This window comes from Salminus brasiliensis, chromosome 11 (genome assembly GCF_030463535.1).
Source record: "Salminus brasiliensis chromosome 11, fSalBra1.hap2, whole genome shotgun sequence".
Taxonomy (NCBI): domain Eukaryota; kingdom Metazoa; phylum Chordata; class Actinopteri; order Characiformes; family Bryconidae; genus Salminus; species Salminus brasiliensis.
Genome location: NC_132888.1, coordinates 7,870,542 through 7,892,884, shown reverse-complemented (window position 1 = coordinate 7,892,884; position 22,343 = coordinate 7,870,542). Strand labels below are relative to the sequence as shown.

General features: G+C 40.6%; 1 protein-coding gene across 1 annotated transcript; it reads left to right on the top strand.

The window, feature by feature from the left end:
• Window positions 1-9,047: 9,047 nt before the first annotated feature.
• LOC140565572 (arsenite methyltransferase) lies at window positions 9,048-22,111 on the top strand. The gene is made up of 11 exons (XM_072691552.1): window positions 9,048-9,132; window positions 9,256-9,358; window positions 11,160-11,287; window positions 11,479-11,629; window positions 12,647-12,783; window positions 13,527-13,596; window positions 14,143-14,224; window positions 15,347-15,478; window positions 15,858-16,000; window positions 16,827-16,949; window positions 18,561-22,111. The coding sequence occupies exons 2-11, from the start codon at window positions 9,329-9,331 to the stop codon at window positions 18,678-18,680; spliced, it is 1,116 nt and encodes a 371-aa protein (XP_072547653.1). The 5' UTR covers window positions 9,048-9,132; window positions 9,256-9,328; the 3' UTR covers window positions 18,681-22,111.
• Window positions 22,112-22,343: the final 232 nt, after the last annotated feature.

Sequence of the window (22,343 nt, the reverse complement as noted above, 5' to 3'; positions counted from 1 at the left end):
TATACATTATTATGGATGGCAGGGCTGTGTCTGAGTGGTACAGGCAGTGGGTTCTTGGGCTCTAGAAGCCATGAGAGTCCCCAAGTCTGTACTTTTTGTAGTATAATTAAGAGAAACAATACTGTACGTCCATAGACGACTTCTTTCCGAACCACATGAATAAAATAGCAAAGAATACAGACAAAGAATATAACCTGCGTCAGTGTAATGTCACTTAGAGCCTCCAAATGTTCAGAAATGGCTCTGGCTATGAAAGCCTTCCACCTCAGCTCCACAATGGGGTTAGATTTGTACCCTAGATTTGTACCCTGGCTACCTTTCAGAGTGAAGAAAGGACAGAGTGTCCAAAGAGCACACATCTGATCCATGCTAAAAGCGTTTTTCAGACAGTCTCAACCTTGCTGCTGACCTAAATTTTTCCGCTGGGCCTTGTGTTGTGACCTTAATTCCTGCTGGTCGGCGTGACACAGACGTGAGAGGAAGTGATAGGGCAGAGACGGCCCCTGTGCTTCGCTGGGGTCAGCATCAAGATACATCAGCGACTTGTAAAGTGGAAACCTGGAAGAAACGGACACTCTGCAGGAGAGAGAGGGAGGCGGCAGCCCCGAGGCCTAAAGGTGCACTGCTTCTTTACAGCAAACAGAGTGAAGACAGAGCTGCTCTTCTTTTATTTATATTCTCTCTCTCTCTCTCTTTCTCTCTCTCACGCATTCTCTTGCATCTCTTGCACACAAGCGTAAATTCGTCCCAAAAAAAGAGTGAAACACAGAGCGTTAGTGGCACATGATCACACAAAGTGCCTTGTAGAATGTCATTCAGGTGTCTCTGCGTGATCTCAGCAATGCTCCACGCACCCAGAGCCAAGAAAATCACCAAAGACCTGTTTCTGAATCCAATCTTTCTTTTCTATTTCGCCGGGAAACTGGGTCAGATCATGTATGGCTTCCTTTTTTGTGTCAAAGTGGGGTGGGGGGTCGGTGGGAGGCAGAAATGTGTGCTCTGACAGGATTAACTTCCTGTTAAAGCAGTTTCAGACCTCAATAACCATGACTTATGAAAAGCGTAAAGCTCTTTTAGGGGCACATAAACCGTGTTTTGGAGAGTGTTTATCTCTCTCACGCTCTCGCGCTCTCTCTCTGTGCAACCCCGTGATTGATAAAATGAGCCGAACGCGAGTGCCCATTCACTTCAGTCAGGATTGCTATTATTCACTCTCCCTGAACTTGCCACTGCAGAGGGAGCTGCCAAAGCAGCATCCAGCAGCCTCTAGGAGTGGAGGACACACGCTCCACGTTCCTGCTGAGTTTCTTTTCCAGATCCGCTCCTTGGTAATTGGCCGAGAGCTTGCGTGCATTTTTGTTGGATCAAAGAAAGTTGCACAGTTGGCATGAATCTGCCCATGTGGAACAATACATATAAAGCATGCCCCGCTTGGCTGATGATAGCTAATGACCCCTGCGCTTAAGTGGGAAATTCTAAATCATACATTTGATTTATGGCACAGCGAGCTGCTCTTCTGGAATATGGCTGCCTGGCTCACTTTCAGGCCGTGTCCTCAAGGCACACACCCAAAAAGTCACAGTAACCTTAAGCGCAGGACTTCTCAGCTATGCAGCCGTGCTTTCTGGAAGCGAAACATGCTATTCTCATTTTCTCAACTTCCCAATCGCCTTTGCTGAAGCGGCTTTGCGTTACAGTGATGCACAGGCTATGGTGAAATATCCTGGGTTCCTCCAAATGCTAACGTCACCTTGTGGCCTAGACCAGTGTTTCTTAACCCCGGTCCTGGAGGCTTCCTGTCCTGCAGGAGCATTTTAGTGGGCTCCCTGCTTTACCACACCTCCTGCGGTTCTGATAGGGCTGCTAAATGAGCTGATTAGTTGAATCAGGTGTGTTGGGAGCAGGGAAAGCACTGAAATGTGTTTGTCAATTATTACAAACAAAATAGGAAATTCACTCAATATAAAAAATGACCAATAATTGAGATACGTTTGATATTTCCTCAACATTTAATATAAATAATGAGATTAGAAACATGCCAGATCTCACTGCCTTTCACACGTGTAGAGGAAGTGACGTCACTGGATGCAAGTCACGTGTTTTTTTAGAACTGTTGGCAGATTTGATGAATTTTATTAGCAGATATAACAGGGTTGACTAGAATAATGAGACATAAATAATATATATTTAATTATATAAACAGATTTTTATATATAAATAGATATTCTGTGCAAAAAGAGAAAATTACACTGAATTATTTCACATTATTTAATGTGAAATGTATAGATGTATATAAATGTATAAATGTATAAATGGTGGCTCAGCGGTTCGAGCGCTGGGCTGTTGATAACAGGGTTGTGGGTTCGATTCCCGGGCTTGGCAAGCTGCTACTGTTGGGCCCTTGAGCAAGGCCCTTTACCCTCTCTGCTCCCTGGGCACTGGAGTTGGCTGCCCACCGCTCTGGGTGTGTATGTACTCACTGCCTATAGTTCACTAGTGTTTGTGTGTTCACTACCACAGATGGGTTAAATGCGGAGGACACATTTTGCTGTACATAGTACAGTGACAAATACATGCTTCTTTAGATCAAGAGATTAGGACAGTCAGTAATGTGTTTGATGGGAGTCCTTTTAGTTAATATTTCATTTATAGATTGGGTCTAAAATATACATCAAGCGTTATTAATAGTAATTACTATTATTATTCAAAACTGATTCAATCAAGACTGACACTATATGGACAAAAGTATCAGGACACATCCCTGAATACAGGTGTTGACTCCTGTAGGTGTCCCAATACTTTTGTCCATATAGCATATATATTACAATAAAAAGAATTCATGCATAAAAAAAAACAGATCATGCATATTCCATGTTTGATAAAATCCCACCAGCCATAAAAGGCACTTCGTGTGACCCAGTTCTGTCTGTATACATGGCAGGAATCCATCAGATCAGATGTATGGTGGCTGGTATGGTGGGAGAGGGAGGATCTGCAGTGAGAGAGAGGAACACTACATGCCTCAGCCTGGCTTAGATTTGTAGTCAAAAGGAGTTCTTTTGGAACAGTCCCATTAAAAAACACTTTTGGCTCCATGGAGAACCAAACTGTTAATGTAAGGTTCTGTAAAGAACCAGTTTTAGGATTCTCTACTTTATGTAAAGGTTCTAAACACGTTTTAAAAATGAAGGTTCTTGGCTTAGACGTACGGTTCTAGAAAATGACTATAGAACCTTTGTGGATAACATGCACTGTTAAGCATAAAGGCCCCAGAAAGGGTTCTTTGGGGCCAAAGGGTGGTTCTATAAAGAACCATTTATTGTAATTAAGTTCCTTTTTAAGTTTCAAGAACCCATTCATGATGTAAATGTTCTACGCACCCTTACAATAATGGTTCCTCAGTGGTTCTTGACCTGAAATCAGTGGTATAGTAAGGTAGAAATCAATTAATGTAAAGAACCTTTGCACACCTAATTTAAACAACATCCACTGAGAGGTTCTTTGAGGAACCTAAAGCGGTTCTCCTTACTCTTAGCAAAATGGGTTCAATCTAGAACTGAAAAGAGAGCCTTTGGTTTGTAATAGTGGACATTTGGTGCCACATGCAGTAGAATCATATTCAACACCATGATCAGAGTATCGCTGCTTCGAATCCCCGTCATGCTGCTAGCCATCGGCAGCCGAGGCCCGAGAGAGCACAACTGGCCTCGCTCCCTCCAGAGTGGGTAGATGGCGCTCTTGCCCCACATTGCTTCGTTGCGATGCTGCCGTCAGAGGCGGCTCTGGGCTGGTGCGTTGAAGCTTCCCTCCAGGCGCATTGGTTGAAAATGAGAGGCTTGACTATGCACGCGCCGGAGTTGGTCCACCCTCACTTCTGTCAGGGGCATCGCGTGTGATGTTGGAGGAGGGGTTGTATGTACGGGTTGGGTAATTAGGGGTCCAAATTGGGGAGAAAATGGGTGAAAATGATCAAATTTATCAAAAACAAACTTGTGGATTGAGCACAATCCAATCATCATTCCAGTGAACACAGTTCCACTGCTCCACCCTCTATACCCTCTAGACATGGTGCCTATAGGTCCATGTTAATCTGCTCCAGAGAGTCCTATTCTATTGGCAGTTCTTCTCTACAGGGACTAGACAAGCTGTACCTACCTATACCTACCTGCCTAATGACCATATTAAAACCCAAATGCACTCTTAACAATTATTTGCCACTATTAATATCACCACTATTAACCCTCATTACTCTCATTACTCTGAGCATCACTGCTATGTTGTTGATTTCTTGTCTTATTACTGATTACTGATTGTGTAAAGCTGCTTGGTGACACCAGTTGTAAAAAAAAAGCACTATACACATAAATTTGATTTGATTTGATTTATATGTGTGTGTGTGTACATTTGCACACCTGTGTCAGCAATGGGTGCAACTTAAAGTAGCTGAATGCATTCATTAAAAGGGGTGTCCACAAACTTTTTTTTTTTAAGCGGTATCTGTGACCGGAGCAAACAGCCCTTGTCCAGGTGGCACGCTTACTCTGTCTTTATATTTAGTCTGATTGTTTGATCTCGTTGACGTGCATCAGGCAGAGCATCTGCATCTACAGTGAGTCAGCCCAGCAGGGGCTGAAGCGGTCCCACCTGCATTGTTCTTCCTCTCAAAGGGAAATAACTAACCTTGAGTGTGTTGCCGCTGCCTGCTCAGACGCTCTCACAAAGAGAGTTCAAAGGGGAGCGGGGGTTAAACGAGCGTGGTGCACATGTGTGCATGCGTGCGTGTGTGTGTGTGTGTGTGAGCCGAACAGTGTGGTTTTGTTTGCTGAGGAAAAGGCTGTCTGTGTCACACGTACGCCTACCCCCCCACCCCCACCCCTCTCTTCAGCTTCCACTTTATTTGATCTTCCAATGATTACCCTTTCCTTAAACTTCTCGTAACCTTTGGTCTGGCAGTGAACTCTCCCCGGCGTACAGTACGTGTTTGTTAGGCTTGAACTGACAATAACCCCATGCTCGCCTTGACTACGCGAAAAAAAAGGGAACAGAAATTAAACAAATAAGTCTGAGACCAAGACCGAGGTCAAGCTCCGGTGCTTGACAACTGCTCGCTTGTCAGGGAACACAGACAGAGGGGGAAAAAAATCAGCTGGCTTTGAAGTTGAGGCCTGCAGCGGACTAGCCGTGGACTCTGGACGAAGTACAAAGGGCCACTGATTCCGATGCCACGGCTTTTGCTCGCTGTGTTTATTATGCTGTTTGTAAAAGTGGTGTGTGTGTGTGTGTGTGTGCGCGCATGTTTTTGGAAGTGAGGAGTGTTGTTAGGAACATTTGATATTGCTATGCTTTGTGTTTGCTCACTTAGCTTAGCTTAGTTAGCTTAGTTAGCGTCTCCCCGACGCTTAGCTTGAATATACACTAACGTCCAAAAGTTTGTGGACACCTCTCCTAATGATTTTTTTGCATTGCTGATACAGATGTGCAAATGCACACATACACACAGCTTGTCTAGTCCCTGTAGAGAGAGACTGCCAATAGAATAGGACTCTCTGGAGCAGATAAACATGAACCTATTAGCACCATGGTGCCTAATACCAGGCATTAGGGGGATAAAGGGGGTATAAAGCCCCCCAGCATTGAGCTGTGGAGCAGAGGAACTGTGTTCCCTGAAATGATGATTGGGTGGCGCTCCATCCAGTACGTCTGGGATGATTTGTGGAGTTGGGGGCGAGTTGGGGTGGCGATCTTCCAACCTCCTGACCTCACTAACGCTCTTGTCAATCTAACGCTCACTGCCATGCTCCTCCAAAATCTAGTACAAGGCCTTCCCTGGACTCCTGTGAATAAGCAGGTGTCCCAATACTTTTGTTTGTAGGCCATTTTAGCGCATTTGTTCCTTTTTTAATCCACCACAGTAAAATAAAGCATCTGAGCTAGAAGAATTTTATCAAACGCGTATCAGGTCAAGCAGGTTTAAAAGGCCTTTCTGAAATCCCACAGCTATTTACTTACAGGGAGGTGAACCGAGACATGCTTGGCCCACCCTTAAAGCTGAGAGAGGTCTATTGTTTTGGGAGTGACCCAGGACACCGAGGGCATAAGGAGGGGGTCATAGCTGAATGATTCAACTTCATATCAAGCAGAACACTGTGGGAAGAGAGTGTTCCCGGCATATGCAAACACATCAAACACACACACACACACAGTCCCAAGTGCCTGGATTCATCATAGTCGATCAGGCATTTCCTCACATTACAGTGCTCTAAGTGTGCCAAGACATTCTCCAACATTACTAACCCAATTGTACTGTTTAGCCTCATTCTGACTCCAGAAGGCCACGGGCAGTGATTCACAGGTCTCGGTTTAACTGATATGTACACACCACTAAGTTTGGAAAATCCCTGTGCAGAACTGAATCCGACTTGACCCCTGTTTTACACCTGGCCACTGCAAACGTCTGGCGTATCAGTATTATATCTGGATAAGGCCAAACTACATAAAAACACAAGGAGGTGGTCTGAGACACGTTACAGCAGTGTAATCACATCCGTCTCTCCAAGACGCAGCCAAGACGCCCAAACCCCTTCCCAGTACAACCAAAACACCAGCAAGAACCAGCAAGAGCAATGAGCAACTTTGCATATTCCGCCCCACACAGCAGGCAGATTTCAGTCTGACTCACCGGAAACCCATTTGACTACCCGGGTAAACGCATGAGGCTAAAATCATATCAGGATACGCTCCAGATACTGGTCACATGAAGTAAGCAGGTGTAAACAGGGCCTTAGTTACCCTCTTGGGCCTTACGTGGGTCGCCTCATCGCTGTTTTGAACGTTAGTGTGGGGTGACGTGTAGAAGTATAAGGTATCTCTTTAATAAACTGTCATAAAAGTGTGTCATTTGCATGGCGTGGTCACACTGTCTGATCAGTGTGTGTGTGTGTGTGTGTGCAGAGTTCAGAATAAAGGGTTACTTGCATGGCATGACTCAGTGAGTCTTCTGCTATTTACTTAGCACAGTTGATTCAGTGCAGTTCTGTTCTGCGTTGTATGAAACAGACAAGCTTTTTAATCTCAATACATACAAATATAAATAAATAAAGAAATAAATGTGAATTATCTGTCCAGAATCTGTCCAACATTGTTCCAGAAGTCCTGCTGCTTGTCTTGATGCTCTCTGGTGAACTTTACAGAGAGCAGAGGTTTGCTCCTTGCTCACCTCTCATTAAAATCAAACTAGTAGGATCTCTTACTGACCAGCAGTGGCAACAAGAGCTACCTGTAGGTCCCGTGATGACACTGTAGGGATGTTGGAGATCTCTTTACGCAGCTTGTGGTCTGCTCTTGGGATGAACTTGCTGAATGTTCTCCACTTGGAAAAGATTTAGTGGACAGCATAACCTCTTCCCAGACTCATCTGCATTTACATATATATTTATCTATACTATTATAAATCTATTTTAATTATTATAAATATATTTATACTATATATATATATATATATATATATATATATATATATATATATATATATATATATATATATATATGATTGTTGAAGTGTGTGGGATCACCATGGCCAGATCCAAGGAGCTATCTATTTAAAAAGGCTGTAAATGCAGAGGAGTCTGGGAAGAGGTTCCGATATATATATATATATAGATAGATAGATAGATACGTACATACACTGTATTACATCTAACCCTGCTGTGTGGAGGCTGTAGTTCAGCCTGGCCAGCTCTCACTGTGAGTTGTTTATCATGGTGCTGTATTACAGGTGTCATTGCAGAATGTAATTAAATAATATCAGTGTGAATTCTGTGACTTTTACAAACACAACCCAGTAATCAAGAACACATACAATGAAAATTAAGTTACTTTATGGTAGAAAAAGATTTTTTAAGATGAGTTTAAGAAATACATATAAAATCACATTATAGTACAAAGGTCTTAATAATCACCCAATCAAAATGTTTAAAACCATTTATCCCACCTGTGCCGGTAAAACCGCAATGTGTCATTATATAATAAATTAAGCAGATAAACATTAATTCCAGAAAATCTAGAAGAATTTCTTACAACAACAAAAAAAGTTTTATTATAGATTGTTTTCTTTTTTGAGCTGGTAAGAAGAACGCAGGTTCCAGGTTTGGAGGTTCCGTTCTAGATTTGTCCTTTTGACACCTTGATCTGCTCAAATTCACCACCAGAACACCTGATTTAACTTACTGAAGCATTGATTAACCAATCCAGGTGTTGTGATTGCTATATCGCACTGCTGGTTAGATGCTAACTAATGCAGTCTATTGGCCTGCACTTGTACTTTCTCAATGACAATAAAGTTAAATCTAATCCAATCTAACTGCATATTAACTACAATTAACCCTGCAGTCTCTTAAGAAGAGGTTTGGAAATGGTTAAAAAAAACCAACAAATAAACAAAAATCCTATTAGTGCATCTGTTCAAGCTTTAGATTTCATTTATTTAGCAGATAAACACCCAGGATCCAGAGCTGGGCTCCTCAAAGCATCTCTGCACAGGACAGTATTCTTAAATGGTAGAGCGAGCATCACACTGAACACTCTCTCTACCAATGAAGATGAACAACGAAGGGAAACCGGGACCAGATCCAGTAACTAGTTTTCAGTGCCGTTCCCTCAGTGTAGAAGACTTTCACATAAGCATGTTGGCACTGTGACAGAAAAACAGGGTATCTATATTTTTGCTGTTTTTCTCTTTTTGATATAATACAATTTTTTTGGAATTCCAAAATTTCTTGGAATAAAAAAACTAAATAAATTCCATTGAAACTCAACTTTTCCTCTTGAAACTTTTCAATTTTGAAGATTTGCACTAGTTTTAGTGTGATTTAGTAGATTTAGGGGCAGATCCAGACTGATTTGTGGTGTTAACATTGCTGGAGAATGGAGAATGGATGTATATGCCTGTACCGCCACCTTGTGGTAGACCGTGATATTATCACGCCAATGCAGTGGGCCTCAGCTTGATTTTGCCTACCTATTGTCCGCCAAGCCACGCCTCTTGTATCGACTGGACTGTTGAAAAAGCACTGGAAGGTAAGATTGCCTCTTACACGTCAAAGCTGGACGAAACCTCACCCAGAAACCTCAGCTGTAAGTACTGAACCTGATCTCTGCTTAGTCTTGCTTTCGATAGCAGACTGAGACAGAAACACCCCCTCTTGTGGTGGAAATCTCTCTGCTTTCCTTCTGACTCAATGTTTTCTGACCTGTCAGTGTTGGAGGGAGAAAGTCCAAGCTGAACCAGACTACTGCAGCAGTAAAGCACCTCAGATCCCTGGAGCTGACTATGGCCTCTGCCCTGCATGAGAAAGTGAAGGTGAGTTGAGGGGTCTTATTTTCAGGAAGTAGTTCCGGCTGAAGCACTCCTTATAACTGTAAAGGGGCACCCAGAGCGGTAAGCAGCCAATTCCAGCACCCGGGGAGCAGAGAGGGTGAAGGGCCTTGCTCATAGGCCCAACAGTGGCAGCTTGCTGAGCCCGGGTATCGATCAGATCTTCTCAAATCCCTTCTTTCTGAAGGCCTCAGACTTCTACAATCCAGAGCAAACCACTGGAAACATCTGAGGCTGCGTCCCAATTGTGCACTGACTACTAACACTCAGAGATGTACAGTATAGTAACGAAGTGGAACCACTTCACTGCTGTACTTCAGTGCTAAACTGCTGTATCTGTATCTGCTGGAGTATCTTTCTTTCTCCTGCTTCCACTTTTACTTCACTACATGAGTTTAATAGCTGCATCGTTACCGACTCGCCAGATTACCGTACAGCGGCCTTCCGTCTCCGGGAGTTTGTACTGACTTGGCCAGTTTGACTTACGAGTACAACCAAGTACACCAGGTCAACACCCTCGAATTCGGACGCTTAAGTCGGACACGTGGAAATGTTCAATGCAGCTGACCTGGCTAAATTGTGACGTACATGCTCTTTCCAACATGGCCGAACAGTATATACTGAAAAAAAGCTCAACAGCCCCCATGCTACCACACAACGCGTCCAAGTCAGGTGAATGAGTTTCACCTTGGAGCCTGACAAGCACAGTTATTAGGAAAAATGGCATATCACAATGCAAGTGCAGCAGCAAAGGCTGTCGCCACCTGATTCGTGTCCCCTGTCCTCTGTCCCCCGGTGAAGATCTGCCCACCGATTATCATAAAGGGATAAAGAGCTAACGTTAGTCAGGCACTGGAATATGTCGTGTCCTGTTAGTTCAGTGAAGATTAGCTTATGTTAGCTAGCCAGCCAGGTACCGGCTCCCCTAACTGTTATAGCGATATAAAACAATTTGCGGTGATGTATGTTGGCATATCAACACTTCATCGTTTCCTGTTGCTGCAAAACGGGTGTAGGTTAATATTTTGTGTGGTAACCTGCCAAACTCGCACTATTAAATGTGTGTGTGTGTATATATATATATATATATATATATATATATATAGTCGATGTATATTGTATATAGTAAACGTATATTAGTAAATAGTCTATACCTTTTAGACAATTAGTATGTAGTACACAGTTAGGGCGCAGCCCAAGGATTAAATAACACAGGCTCCTCCAGAATCCTCTCTAACCATGTTCTGATCATCTATAGTAATAATTGTGGGGGGTGTGGTTACTTTTCTATTAATTACATTTAATTATTTCAATTAACAATTAATAATTTGTATTAATTACATTTTACAGAAAATGTTTAAAGACATGTTTAATTTTTTTGTGTACAGTTTATTGGCGCCTTCTCCAAATATTGTTTAAATAAAGATTTAATGTCCATATGTTATAATATGTTGTACAAATTGTACTCGTGGTGTCCTAATATTTTCACATGACCATATGTAAATACATTACAAAAAAAAAATACAATTTAAGCAAATTGCAGATTGGATACCATATTTAAACAGTATGGACCGAAGAGTGAACACTGTGTTTATAAAATTAAATAAATTCAATAAAAATAAATTAAATTGACATGATTTAAACTGTAATCCAGATTAATTGCTCTTCTGTTCTGTTTTGGAGATGTGCCTATTTTTAGGCAACATCCAGACAATGGCAGTTTTGCCCTGTTATGAATCTGGTTCTCATTATTATTATTATTATTATTATTATTATTATTGGTTAGAGTTATTACAGTTCTCTGGAGACTGGAGAAGATTTGCAGACCAGTGCTGCTTGCCCAACACCCTCTCGGCTTCTCTCCCCAAGCGCCCGTGCAGCTCTCCAACAAGTCCATCCAGATGTTTGCAAGAGGTAATGTGCAGTACAGATGTACGCATTCAGCACATCTGTTCTAGTGACTCATTTCTAAACCTAAAGCCCAGACAGAAAAAAGGGCTGTATCATGTTCTCTGTCTGTTCGCTGTATTTTATTGGACTTCTCCTGTTCTCTTGCCTCTGGACTTGCCTGTGGAGTCTTACTCAGCGTTTGGTGTCTGCTGCAGGTTCTTTGGTTGTGGCGTGGTGGTTCCTGAGAAATTGAAGGGGTGTTCGGTTCTAGATTTGGGAAGTGGATCGGGCAGAGACTGCTACATGCTCAGCAAACTGGTGGGAGAAGACGGTCATGTGACTGGCATTGATATGACAGCAGAACTGGTACTTACCTCACACACTGTTCAGTTATAGTGGTTAGAACAGACGAGGCAATGAGATCCACAAGAGAAAAGCATCCCTGATTTAGAATAGCTTATTATCACAGCTCAGCATCTCCGAAATGAGTTTGTCCTGCATTTTTCACACAATATAACAGACTACTATTTCAAATGGTATAATAATAATAATAATAATAATAATAATAATAATAATAATAAGCATATGTCTACTATTCATAATCAATAATTAATATTTGTTGTTATGGTTTATTATTATTATTATTATTATTATTATTATTATTATTATTATTATTAATTTATCTATTTAATTTTCATCTTATTCTTATTATTATGTATAATAATAACAATAATAATAATAAGCATAATGATAAGCATATAACTATGAGTAGTATTAATGTTATTAGTTATTGGTAGTATTATATTGGTAGTATTAGTTATTGGTAGTATTATATGTTATTAGTAGTATTAAAAAAGTTATTAATAATAAATAATTAATCATTATTGTTATTGTTTATTATTATTATTTTGTTGCAATCATTCTTCATCTTCTTAGTATTATTATTAATAATAATAATAATAATAATAATAATAATAAGCATATGTCTACTATTAATAGTATTAATGAACTATTAACAATAGTTATTAATAATACATAATTCATAATTGTTGTTATTGTTTATTATTATGATTTATGGTTATTATCATTATTCTTTTGTTGCGATTATTATTATTATTATACCATTTGAAATGCCTGTAGTCTGTTATATTGTGTGAAAAAACTAACACATTGGGGACAAACTTATTTTGGAGATGCAAAATTATTATGGGGTTACAGAGTGGCAGCAAGGTTACCCTATAATCTTTAAACTAAAAACGAATAGTAAATTAGCATAATGAAAAGTATCAAAGTAACCATAGGTACTTGAAATCAGTAGTCGAACCACTGGTCAGTCCTGTATCATTACTTGATGAAGATCCCCCTAATGTTTTCTGTTCTCAGGTAGAAGCGTCAAAGAAATATATCCAGTACCACCAGGAGCAATTTGGTTACACCAAGCCGAACACTGTATTTGTTCAAGGATACATGGAGAAGCTCACTGAAGCAGGGATCCAGGAGAAATCTATAGATGTGATTGTGTATGTATCCTATCTGACATCCACTCTGAAAAAGCGATGCCTTAAATGGACTTGATTGAAATATATCCATTAGTTTATATTACAACACAGCAACTGGCCAGAGTAGAACATCATGCTGCTGTAATACATTATACACATTATATGTCCAAATGTATTTGAGGACACGGCTACTTTAGATGCCGCCCATTGCTGACAAACACAAATGTGCAAAAAAGCACAAATAGCTTATGCAGCCCTTAGACAAGTATTGCCAATACAATAGGACTCTCTGGAGCAGATAAACATGAACCTATTGGCATCATGCCTAATGCCAGGCATGGGCTCGAGGGGTATAAAGTGGAGCTGTGGAATCTCTGGAATGATGGTTGGTGCTCCATCCATTACTTTTGGGATGAGCTGGAGAGTTGGGGAGTTGAGGTGAGGTGGTGATCATCCAACATCCTGACCCCAGTAACGTTCTTGTCACTGAATGCAATCAAATCCTCACAGCAATGCTCCTCCAAAATGTAGTAAAAGGCCTTCTTCCCTGGACAGTAGAGACAGTTACTCCAACAAAAGCAGATTAAACCCTTGATCTCAGAAGAAACGATAAATGAGCAGGTGTCCCAATACTTTTGTCCATATAGTGTATATTGTATTATATTGTATTATATATGAAAATGATTTACATATTTCAACCAAGGTTAATCTGAGTCAGCTTCGCATGTCTTTTACTCATGTCCATAAAACCCTCCTGTGTGCAGATCAAACTGTGTGATATGCCTGTGTCCAGACAAGAGAGCTGTCCTACGGGAAGCTTACAAGGTGCTCAAGGTGAGAGGTTTCCTCTACACAACTACAGCTACTTTCTTCTGCTACAGTCTACAAGCCTGAGGTATATTTACATTTATGGCATTTAGCTGACGCTCTTATCCAGATATCCAGAGACTCGTATTACAGAGGTGGGCCAGTGTAGTTTTAGGAGTCTTGCCCAAGGACTCTTATTGGTGTAGCGCAGCATAGTCACCCAGACTGGGAATCAAACCCCTGGTCTCCTACATTCCAGCACTGGCAGGTAGTGGTGTTATCCATTATGCCACACCAACCACTCCATAGTATATACATATATAAATATAAAACATCATGTAAATGTATTAAAAGCAATTAAAGGAATCTAGCATGCTAGTCCTGTTTCATGGCTTTAAATAATTGACATAAAAAAGCTGTAAAACATTAAATATGAATGATGAGCCTTAAAATATGGCACAAAGCAGCTAAAGCTTTTGGTCAGTTTGTACTATATATATATATATATAGCTCTACAGTGCATTAGAGTCAGTTATGTTTGTACAATACAAGTGTTTTCTACATAACCCATAGGAGGGTGGTGAACTTTACTTCAGTGACATGTATGCAAGCAAGGTGGTTCCAGATGCTTTCAAAGAGGATGCAGTTCTTTGGGGTAAGTTTTAACCCCTAAATCTCCTAATTCTAATATTCCCTTAAATTCTGAATCTGTTACTTTAGCATACTTCACCTTTTTGTGACACAGTGTCACAGTCACAAAAAGTAGAGTTACCATACGTCCTCTTTTTCCCGGACATGTCCTCTTTTTTAGGATCTAAAAATGCGTTTATCCGGGATTTCTCAATAGCGCAGAATGTCTTGGATTTCGCAATGATTTCGCATCACTGTTCGCTTTCAGATTCTTACAGCTTTAAACGCATATTTGTAAGTTTCACCATCACACCTGGTCTTACGTACCTGTGTATACATGCAACTGCTTCCCATTGAGGGACAGAGAGAGAGAGAGAGAGAGAGAGAGAGCATGAAACTGCTCAACAAGAGTAGCACATGGCAGGAAATGCCTAAAACAGGCCAAACTCAAATGTAAATAAACAGAAATCATTAGGATTAGGAAATATGAGTTGTGTGATGTGGTGATCATCCAATACCCTGACCTCGCTAAAGCGCTTGTCAATGAATACAGTCAAATTCTCAGAGCAATGCTCCTCCAAAATCTAGTACACAGCCTTCTCTGGATAATAGAGGCAGGTACCCCAACAAAAGCAGGATACACTCTTTTTTAATACAATCAGTTAGCAGGTGTCCCAATACTTTTGTCCATAGTATGTATTAGTTTGTGGCCACAGCTTATTAAAAACAACACCCATGTCACTTTAGGGCCTCTGTGAAATGAATACATGTCCAAATATTTGTGGACACCCCTTCTTAGTGATTTCAGTTAAATTAAGTTGCACCATAGTTGCTTTAGTTCTAGATATTACAAATATTACAAATATTCCATTGGTTTCGTCTCAGTGGAACTAAGTGGACCAAATATTTGGAAGGCTCAAAAGCGCCAAATTTTTCAAATCAGTAATCAATCACACACACACACACACACACACACACACACACACAGTTATAGTGTTAGAACATCACCAGCTCTGTGTTACACTATGGGATATACACACTGTATATTTCCTAATACCACTTCGATTATTTGACCTTCAGGAGAGGGTGTGTTCAGTGTGAACTTTAAGACAGCCTGTTTCTCTGACCGAATGCTTTCCTGTGTCAGGTGAAGGAATGGCTGGCGCCCTCTACTGGCAAGAACTCGTCTTTCTCGTAAAGGAGCTGGGCTTCAGCACGCCTCACCTGGTTGCAGCCAGTCATATTCAGATCTACAATTCAGAGCTCCAAAAGAAAGCAGGTAACTTTTCACTTGATTGTTAAGCAACTATTTAGCAGCATGGTAGTTACTCGCAGAGGCATTAGAGTACTTGTAATAGAGCAGGTCTGATTCATTACCTAGAGCATTCTGAACTTCAGAGCTGCTCTAAACACTATGTAAGAAATGCAGATAATTCCCTATAGATGCTAAAGGTGTTACCTGAGGTGAAAATGAAGATAAATGAGGATGCTGGTGTTTTGAGATTTAACTCCAGGGAACGGCAGCAGGCAATCCACTTTCTCCAAAGGCTGAAAAAAGCATGTTGGGATTGAAATTCATTCTTAAAATAATTCTAATCATATCTCTTGTTTAAAGGCTGTGCTTTTCAACTGCTTTACCTGTTAATGATCTTTCCCAGGTGATGTTAAATACGCATCAGGGACCTACCGTATCTTTAAACTTCCCCAACACTCTATTCAGACTAAAGCATTGGTCACGTACAAGGGGACTGTGCCGGACTGCGGAGACCATTTTGCGCTTGATGCTTCATACTGTTTTAAGGTATGCTTCACTTAATAGGATGCACACTAAGAACCAACTTCTATATGACAGTTATATGAGTCAGCTGTTATCTAGTACGTCTCTAGAAAATAAAATATGTTAAATAAATTAAAATATTTAATAAATTATCACTTTATTCAGCTGATATTTATAAAATACTGAGCCTTTATTGTGACAAAATAATATATTGAGGCCATGGAATAAAATAAACTATATGTCCAAATGTTTGTGGACACCCCTTCTAATAAATGCATTCAGCTGCTACTACAAGTTGCACACATTGCTGATACAGATGTGCAACTACACACACACAGCTATAACTGTCAATAGAATAGGACTCTCTGGAGCAGATAGACATGAACCTGTTAACACCATACCTTATGTCAGGCATTGGCTAGGGGGTATAAAGTCCCCCAGCATTGAGCTGTGGAGCAGTGGGAGAACGGTGTTCTCTGGACTATGGTGGATGGTGCCCCATCCAATACTTTTGGGATGGGTGCAGAGTTAAGGATGATGAGTTGGGTTGGTGATCCAATACCCTAACCTCGTTAATATGCTTGTCACTGAATGCAGTCAAATTCTCACAGGAATGCTAATCCAAAATCTAGTAGATAGCCTTCTCTGGATAATAGAGGCAGGTACCCCAACAAAAGCAGGATACACTTTTTTTTAATACAGTCACCTAGCAGGTGTCCCAATACTTTTGTCCATAGTATGTATTAGTTTGTAGCCACAGCTTATTAAAAATAACACCCAATTTCAAACAAATCTGCTTCACTGCTCGCTGCTCTTCATCACTCTGATCTGCTGCTGATGTTTTGTACAGATGAACGTGAGAATGGACGTAGATGCAGAATTGGCCGCCATCCTCCAGTACACACGTTTCTCTCCAGACTTCAGTGTGGAGATGACGGACGAACCTGATCCTAGCCTTGACTCTGCTCAACAGGTAGCACACAGAGCTGGTTTGTTGTTTATAGTTTCAAATATTAAATTATAATTAATTTTATTAAAGGGCCCATACCCTGCATTTTAATTGATTCATTAAACCAGACTATAAAGCGTCAGTATTCTGAAGAATCCAAACTTTTAAAATAAGGATGATACAGCATGTATGCTTGTATTTAACTCAGTACAGATGTAGATCTAACATCAGTTTTAGTTTTACAAAAAAGTTTTGAAAGGCCAATATCCTACTTTTTGTAGAAAATTACAAGTAATTGGGGCCTTATTTTAGCGACCCTTTGGCAAGGCGACAGGAAAAGTAGGCTTTGCGTGGCTCAAAACGCACAAAAGTCATGTACTAAGTCTCTTAGTTAATGATTGGTGTGTTTTGGGTGTAACGTGCAGTAATAAACCAGTCAGTGTGTCACTCACCATCCCCTTTAAGAGCCAGGTGTGGTCTGACTTTGGCGGGTTGCAATTTCAGTGGTGTAAAGCGTGGGGGGGGTGTACGAGTGTTGGGCTGCACGCGCCTGTGTTGACAGTTCACTGCCAAGATAGCAACGAACGTCTGACTGTTGACGAACGTCTGTCTAGGCTGTTTTCAGTCAGTGGTGCTCCTCCTGTGTTTTCCGTTTCCAAGATACACAGCAATACTCCAGAAACTGACCTGAACACCCCTTATTTCGAGACCACCGCGCCCATCAGCGTAGATATATTCACAAGCAGCGTTGCTATTTAAATGACACAGGAGGAAAGTGTGAAAATAGACTGTTGGTGGGGTAAGATAGCAATGTGTATCGCGACATGCCTCATTCAGGGTGTAAGATAGGGCCCATTGGGTTTATGTATGAAATTCAGTCAGTCCCTGTCGCACAAAAACCTCATATCTTAAGGGGTAAGGTTTTCATTTTTAAGCCTTTTTATTGGTCCATTGATCATGAAATGTCTCTCATCCCTTCTAATTGAGTCTGTTTTTGTTACTGTGCCTTTAAGACTGATACATGTAAATAACCTCTGTTCTCATTGGCTGCTCTGTATTGTGTCTTGTTCAGAAAGTACACCCCGCAGAAACACTCTTTAAATGGATTATAACTTCAGTATGAATGGGTAGGGATAAATAACTTTAGGCATCGGTAACGCAAGTGGATGCTAGGGTAAAAACTAACCTATCTGACCAACTACAGTCTATTCAGCTAAGTAATTGCATGCCATGGGGACTGGACATAATTAGTAGATTTTGGGAATGCTATGCTACGTGGTTTCTGTGAGCTTGTGTCACTACAACCAAAGTCACATACTGTTTATTCATCAAAGATCAACTTCAAATACTGAATAAATGTATTAGATGGCACCTTTTAACCCCTTAAAAAGCCTACGGACCGCCAGCAGGCCGAAAGTGTTATTACAAACTCTATTACCAATAGAATAGCCCCAGCAGTTTGTACAGAAGTCCCTGTAGTTACTGAGTAATACACCTAAATGAGTGTTATAAGCCTTGGAGTGTTAAGGGGTTAGCTACATGTAGCTAGATTGAGAAGATACCGGGGGAGACAGACACAGACAGACTGTCTATTAAAAAGAGAGAGTCCCCACACATTACTCTCTGTGCTTTTAGTATCGCCTCCTGAACCCGTTCCAGCTTGCAGACAGACTGGGCTCCTGCATGAAGCAGTGCTCAAAGACGAGCAGCACGGGTGCCTGTAGCCCAAAGACGGCCAGCGGGAACTGTGGGTAATGTGGGAAAGTACACCTTGCACCTTACAGTGTTTCACTTCTACATTTTGTTTCCTTTAGACTGCCTAAAGCAGTACAACACTCACTCTCCCTATCAGCTCTGCAGCTTAGCCTATATACAGTGCCTCTCTCTGGCCTCCTTTTGTTTACCCTTACTAACAGCCATGTTCCCTCATTATTCTCGTGTAGAGCTGAATGTGCCTCTCATGAATCTCATCAATCAGTATTGTACACACACCAGAACAATGATTTTATGACTTTATGGAATTAAGCCACACATTTCCTTTCAAATACTTAAAATTAATAAAGTTAATTAGTTTTAAGTGGTTCCTTGAGTGATGCCATAAAAGACCACCTTTAATTTCATTAACAACGATAATTCAAAGCTCTAAAGAATCATTTAAAGCTCTAAAAAACTTGATGTAAAGTTTCTCTGTTACAAACATGGCGAACATGGTTCTTTATATAACCAAAAGTGGTTCTTCTATGGCATTGCTCAAAATACCTTTATTTTTAAGAGTGTAGAGTCAGCATATCGTCACTATTACGCAAAAACCCTGTTTCTCCACGCTTTACTTCTCCAGCTTTACAGGAGAAGTAAAGAACCTTCTTATTTTTCAGTGGGAGTCCATGTAAAAATGTTCCAAGTCATTTTGGAGCATTTCTATTGGTTCATTCATCATGTAATTTTAACACATTGTACAGAACAACTGTCAGAAATTATGTCAAAAAGTGAAATAGTCAAAATGTCAAAAATGTCAAAAATAGGGACACAGGGGGTTTGCAGGACAGTGATGATATATTAGCACTGATTGATTAACATTCACAGTTCCTCAGTCTATGGGTAGTTAATGTCACTGCAGTGTTCACCTCAGAAAGGCCTTTATAATGAGCCGATTATTGAATCAGGTGTACCGGAGCAGGAAAACACTACAATATTCAGCACATCAGACTCCAGGAGCAGGAGGTCTGGGAAGCACTGATCGAAAAGACTTATAGTGCTTTTCCATTTGACAGTGCAATACAGCACAGTACGATTACTCATCCAGAACTCTCTGTACCCTCATTGAGTACCTGTGCCCATTTCCCTTCTCATAACGGTACCTGTGAAAGTAGGAAAAGTGCTGAGGACTTCCATAGCGCTTTTTCTGATGACAGGAGTGGAAAAAGGATGAGATTTATGGGTATTGTACCAATGCTTTACTCAAGTAAATGTATATGTACTCTGCAATGGAAATGTAGGCTAAATAGATTAGATCATAGATTCATATATATATATATACCAAACCAGTTCACACTGCTAAACACACTGCTAGAGGTTTAATATACAGTACTGTGAGAATTAGAATTAGGAAGCTGCTTATCTGGACAGTAAGTGTTGATGTGCTCAGTGAAACACTGATATTAGAGTAAATACTAATACCATTCATACAGATAGTCGTGGTTCTCCATCACTGTGTTCATTAAAATCTCCATCTCCAAAGCTCTCCTCATGGGAGTCTAGTAGTATTTAGAGCTTAAAGCTTTAATGGTAAATCAGGTGACCTGCTGCTGCTGCTGATGATGATGGAGTTGAATCCATCCTCTACGCTGTGCTGGCTGGACTGGGGGGCGTCCAGGAGAAACCTGGAGGAACCGAGCTCTGTTCTTCAGACTAGCTCACCGACAAGATCTCACTACTTTCTTCAGAATGAGAAGCTCTTGTTCATTTTCCCTGTGTTTATGTTTACCTGGAATCTGTTTTTTTTTACAGTATTGCTGAGAGACATGCTTTTAAATAATGTGCTCATGTGCCTACATTTTCTGTATAGTACTGTGTATTAATGACACTTACTGTTATTGTCCCTAGATGGCAGTAAAGTCCTGAAATCAAGATTCCCTTCTCTCACATATCATTTTCTTATTGGTGTATTAACAGCTGACATACTGATTATTGGATTGTTACTGTGCTATGTAATGAGCAGTCAATGTGATAATTACAGAGACCATTTATACAGTTATACAGTTATATTGCTAGAGATGACAGACGTAAACAGGCAGTTCATTCAATCAGTGGGCAATTTCTACAACCCACCGAATTATAACCCAGCTACAGAAATCATTTGAGTGTATATTTGAGATTATATTAATGAGTAATGCTCAATAAATATGTTATACTACTTGGTGTATAATGTAGGCTTGGGCGGTATCACGGTAATGGCATATAAAAATGCTGTATTGCTGTTAATGTTAACAATATTTCAAAATGATGATGTTTCTTTGTCAAATTTCTGTTCTGTGTCTATCTAGTACACGGCCAAATAAGCTCATTACCCGATTGCATTGAAGAGAGCCACAAGGTCAGGGCGCAGTGGGTGCTCACCAATTGTTGATGTTGCGCTCTGAAAATAGCTGAGGGAAAAAAACAAGCCCACCATAGTTGCATGTTTAGCCAAAGACAGAGCAAGGATAAAGCAGTTAACTAATTGTGGCTGAAAACAATAGAAAACCCCCTCTAAGACCATTCACTCGACTCTGTGCTCTGATATATGAGGCTTTATCCTCTACACGGGTGTGATTTGAGCCTCAGTTAGCTGGAGCCAACTTATCTAAGCCTGGCTGGCTGGCTACAAGTCCAAACACAGCAGAACCGGATCTCTCATTTCAATTTCTGTTACTTGAACAACAGTCAGCGACTGCTGTTCGCTCATTAAGACACGAGTTTTTATGGTCAACACTTGTGTCGGTAGCTCAGCAGTTAGTCAACAGCAGTTGCACTGGGCTGTCTGATACTCGGCGGAGCTGTAGCCGAGCTAGTTAAACAAAGGTCACTTAGCGAGTGAGCAAAAGATCCAAAACCATGAGGGGAAAAATGTGTCTTTTTATTAGCGGTCGCTCGATCATTAGTCAACAGTCGCTGTAGTCATTATCGTCTTAAACGATAATGCCCGAAGTGGGCTTTCAGTCAGCCAGACTGTTATCCTTCTAACTAAGCTAATCCTAACCAGCTTCTCTCTGATTCAGATCAGTTTAGCATTTGTAATTGTGAGATTGATGGTTTAACATTTATTGAATGATTGATTGAAAACAGTGCAGTGTTTACTTTGTCACCTTGTGAGGATGAGATTGTACAGAAGCCCCCACGGTATTGAGATGGTATAACGGTATGAAAAAAGTGGATGCCGCCCAACCCTAATGCAATTTAGGCAAAAAAGTCTTTAATATAACTTTCTAAAAGCTTTTAACTCTACTACCATACGTTTACTTGGCATAATAACAGATAATTGCATACCTTATGGTCATTTCTACAATGTATGTACTGAAACTGCTGTTGTTATTAATGGCGTCTTCTCTTTATGTGTTGATTCTCTTTGTAAGAAGTGTGGTTTTGAACCTTTTAGATGACTGCACTAAATGGAGACACGTCATAATGTCTCATTAATAAAGAATGACTGTGCAGTGAATCGAATTGTTTTATTAGAAAGTTGAAAACGCTGCATATTGGACAACTGTACTAAATACTCATGCTGATTTATTTCAGTTCTGCCTTCGTTTCTTCTCCTGGATTTTTACAAAAGATCCCCTTGTTTGCAGAAATGAGCCGAAAAGCCTCCTTGCAGTGTGCTAAGGGCCCGGAGAGGGAGCGGTGTGATATGTACAGCAGTGTGGAGGAAGCAGGTGTGGG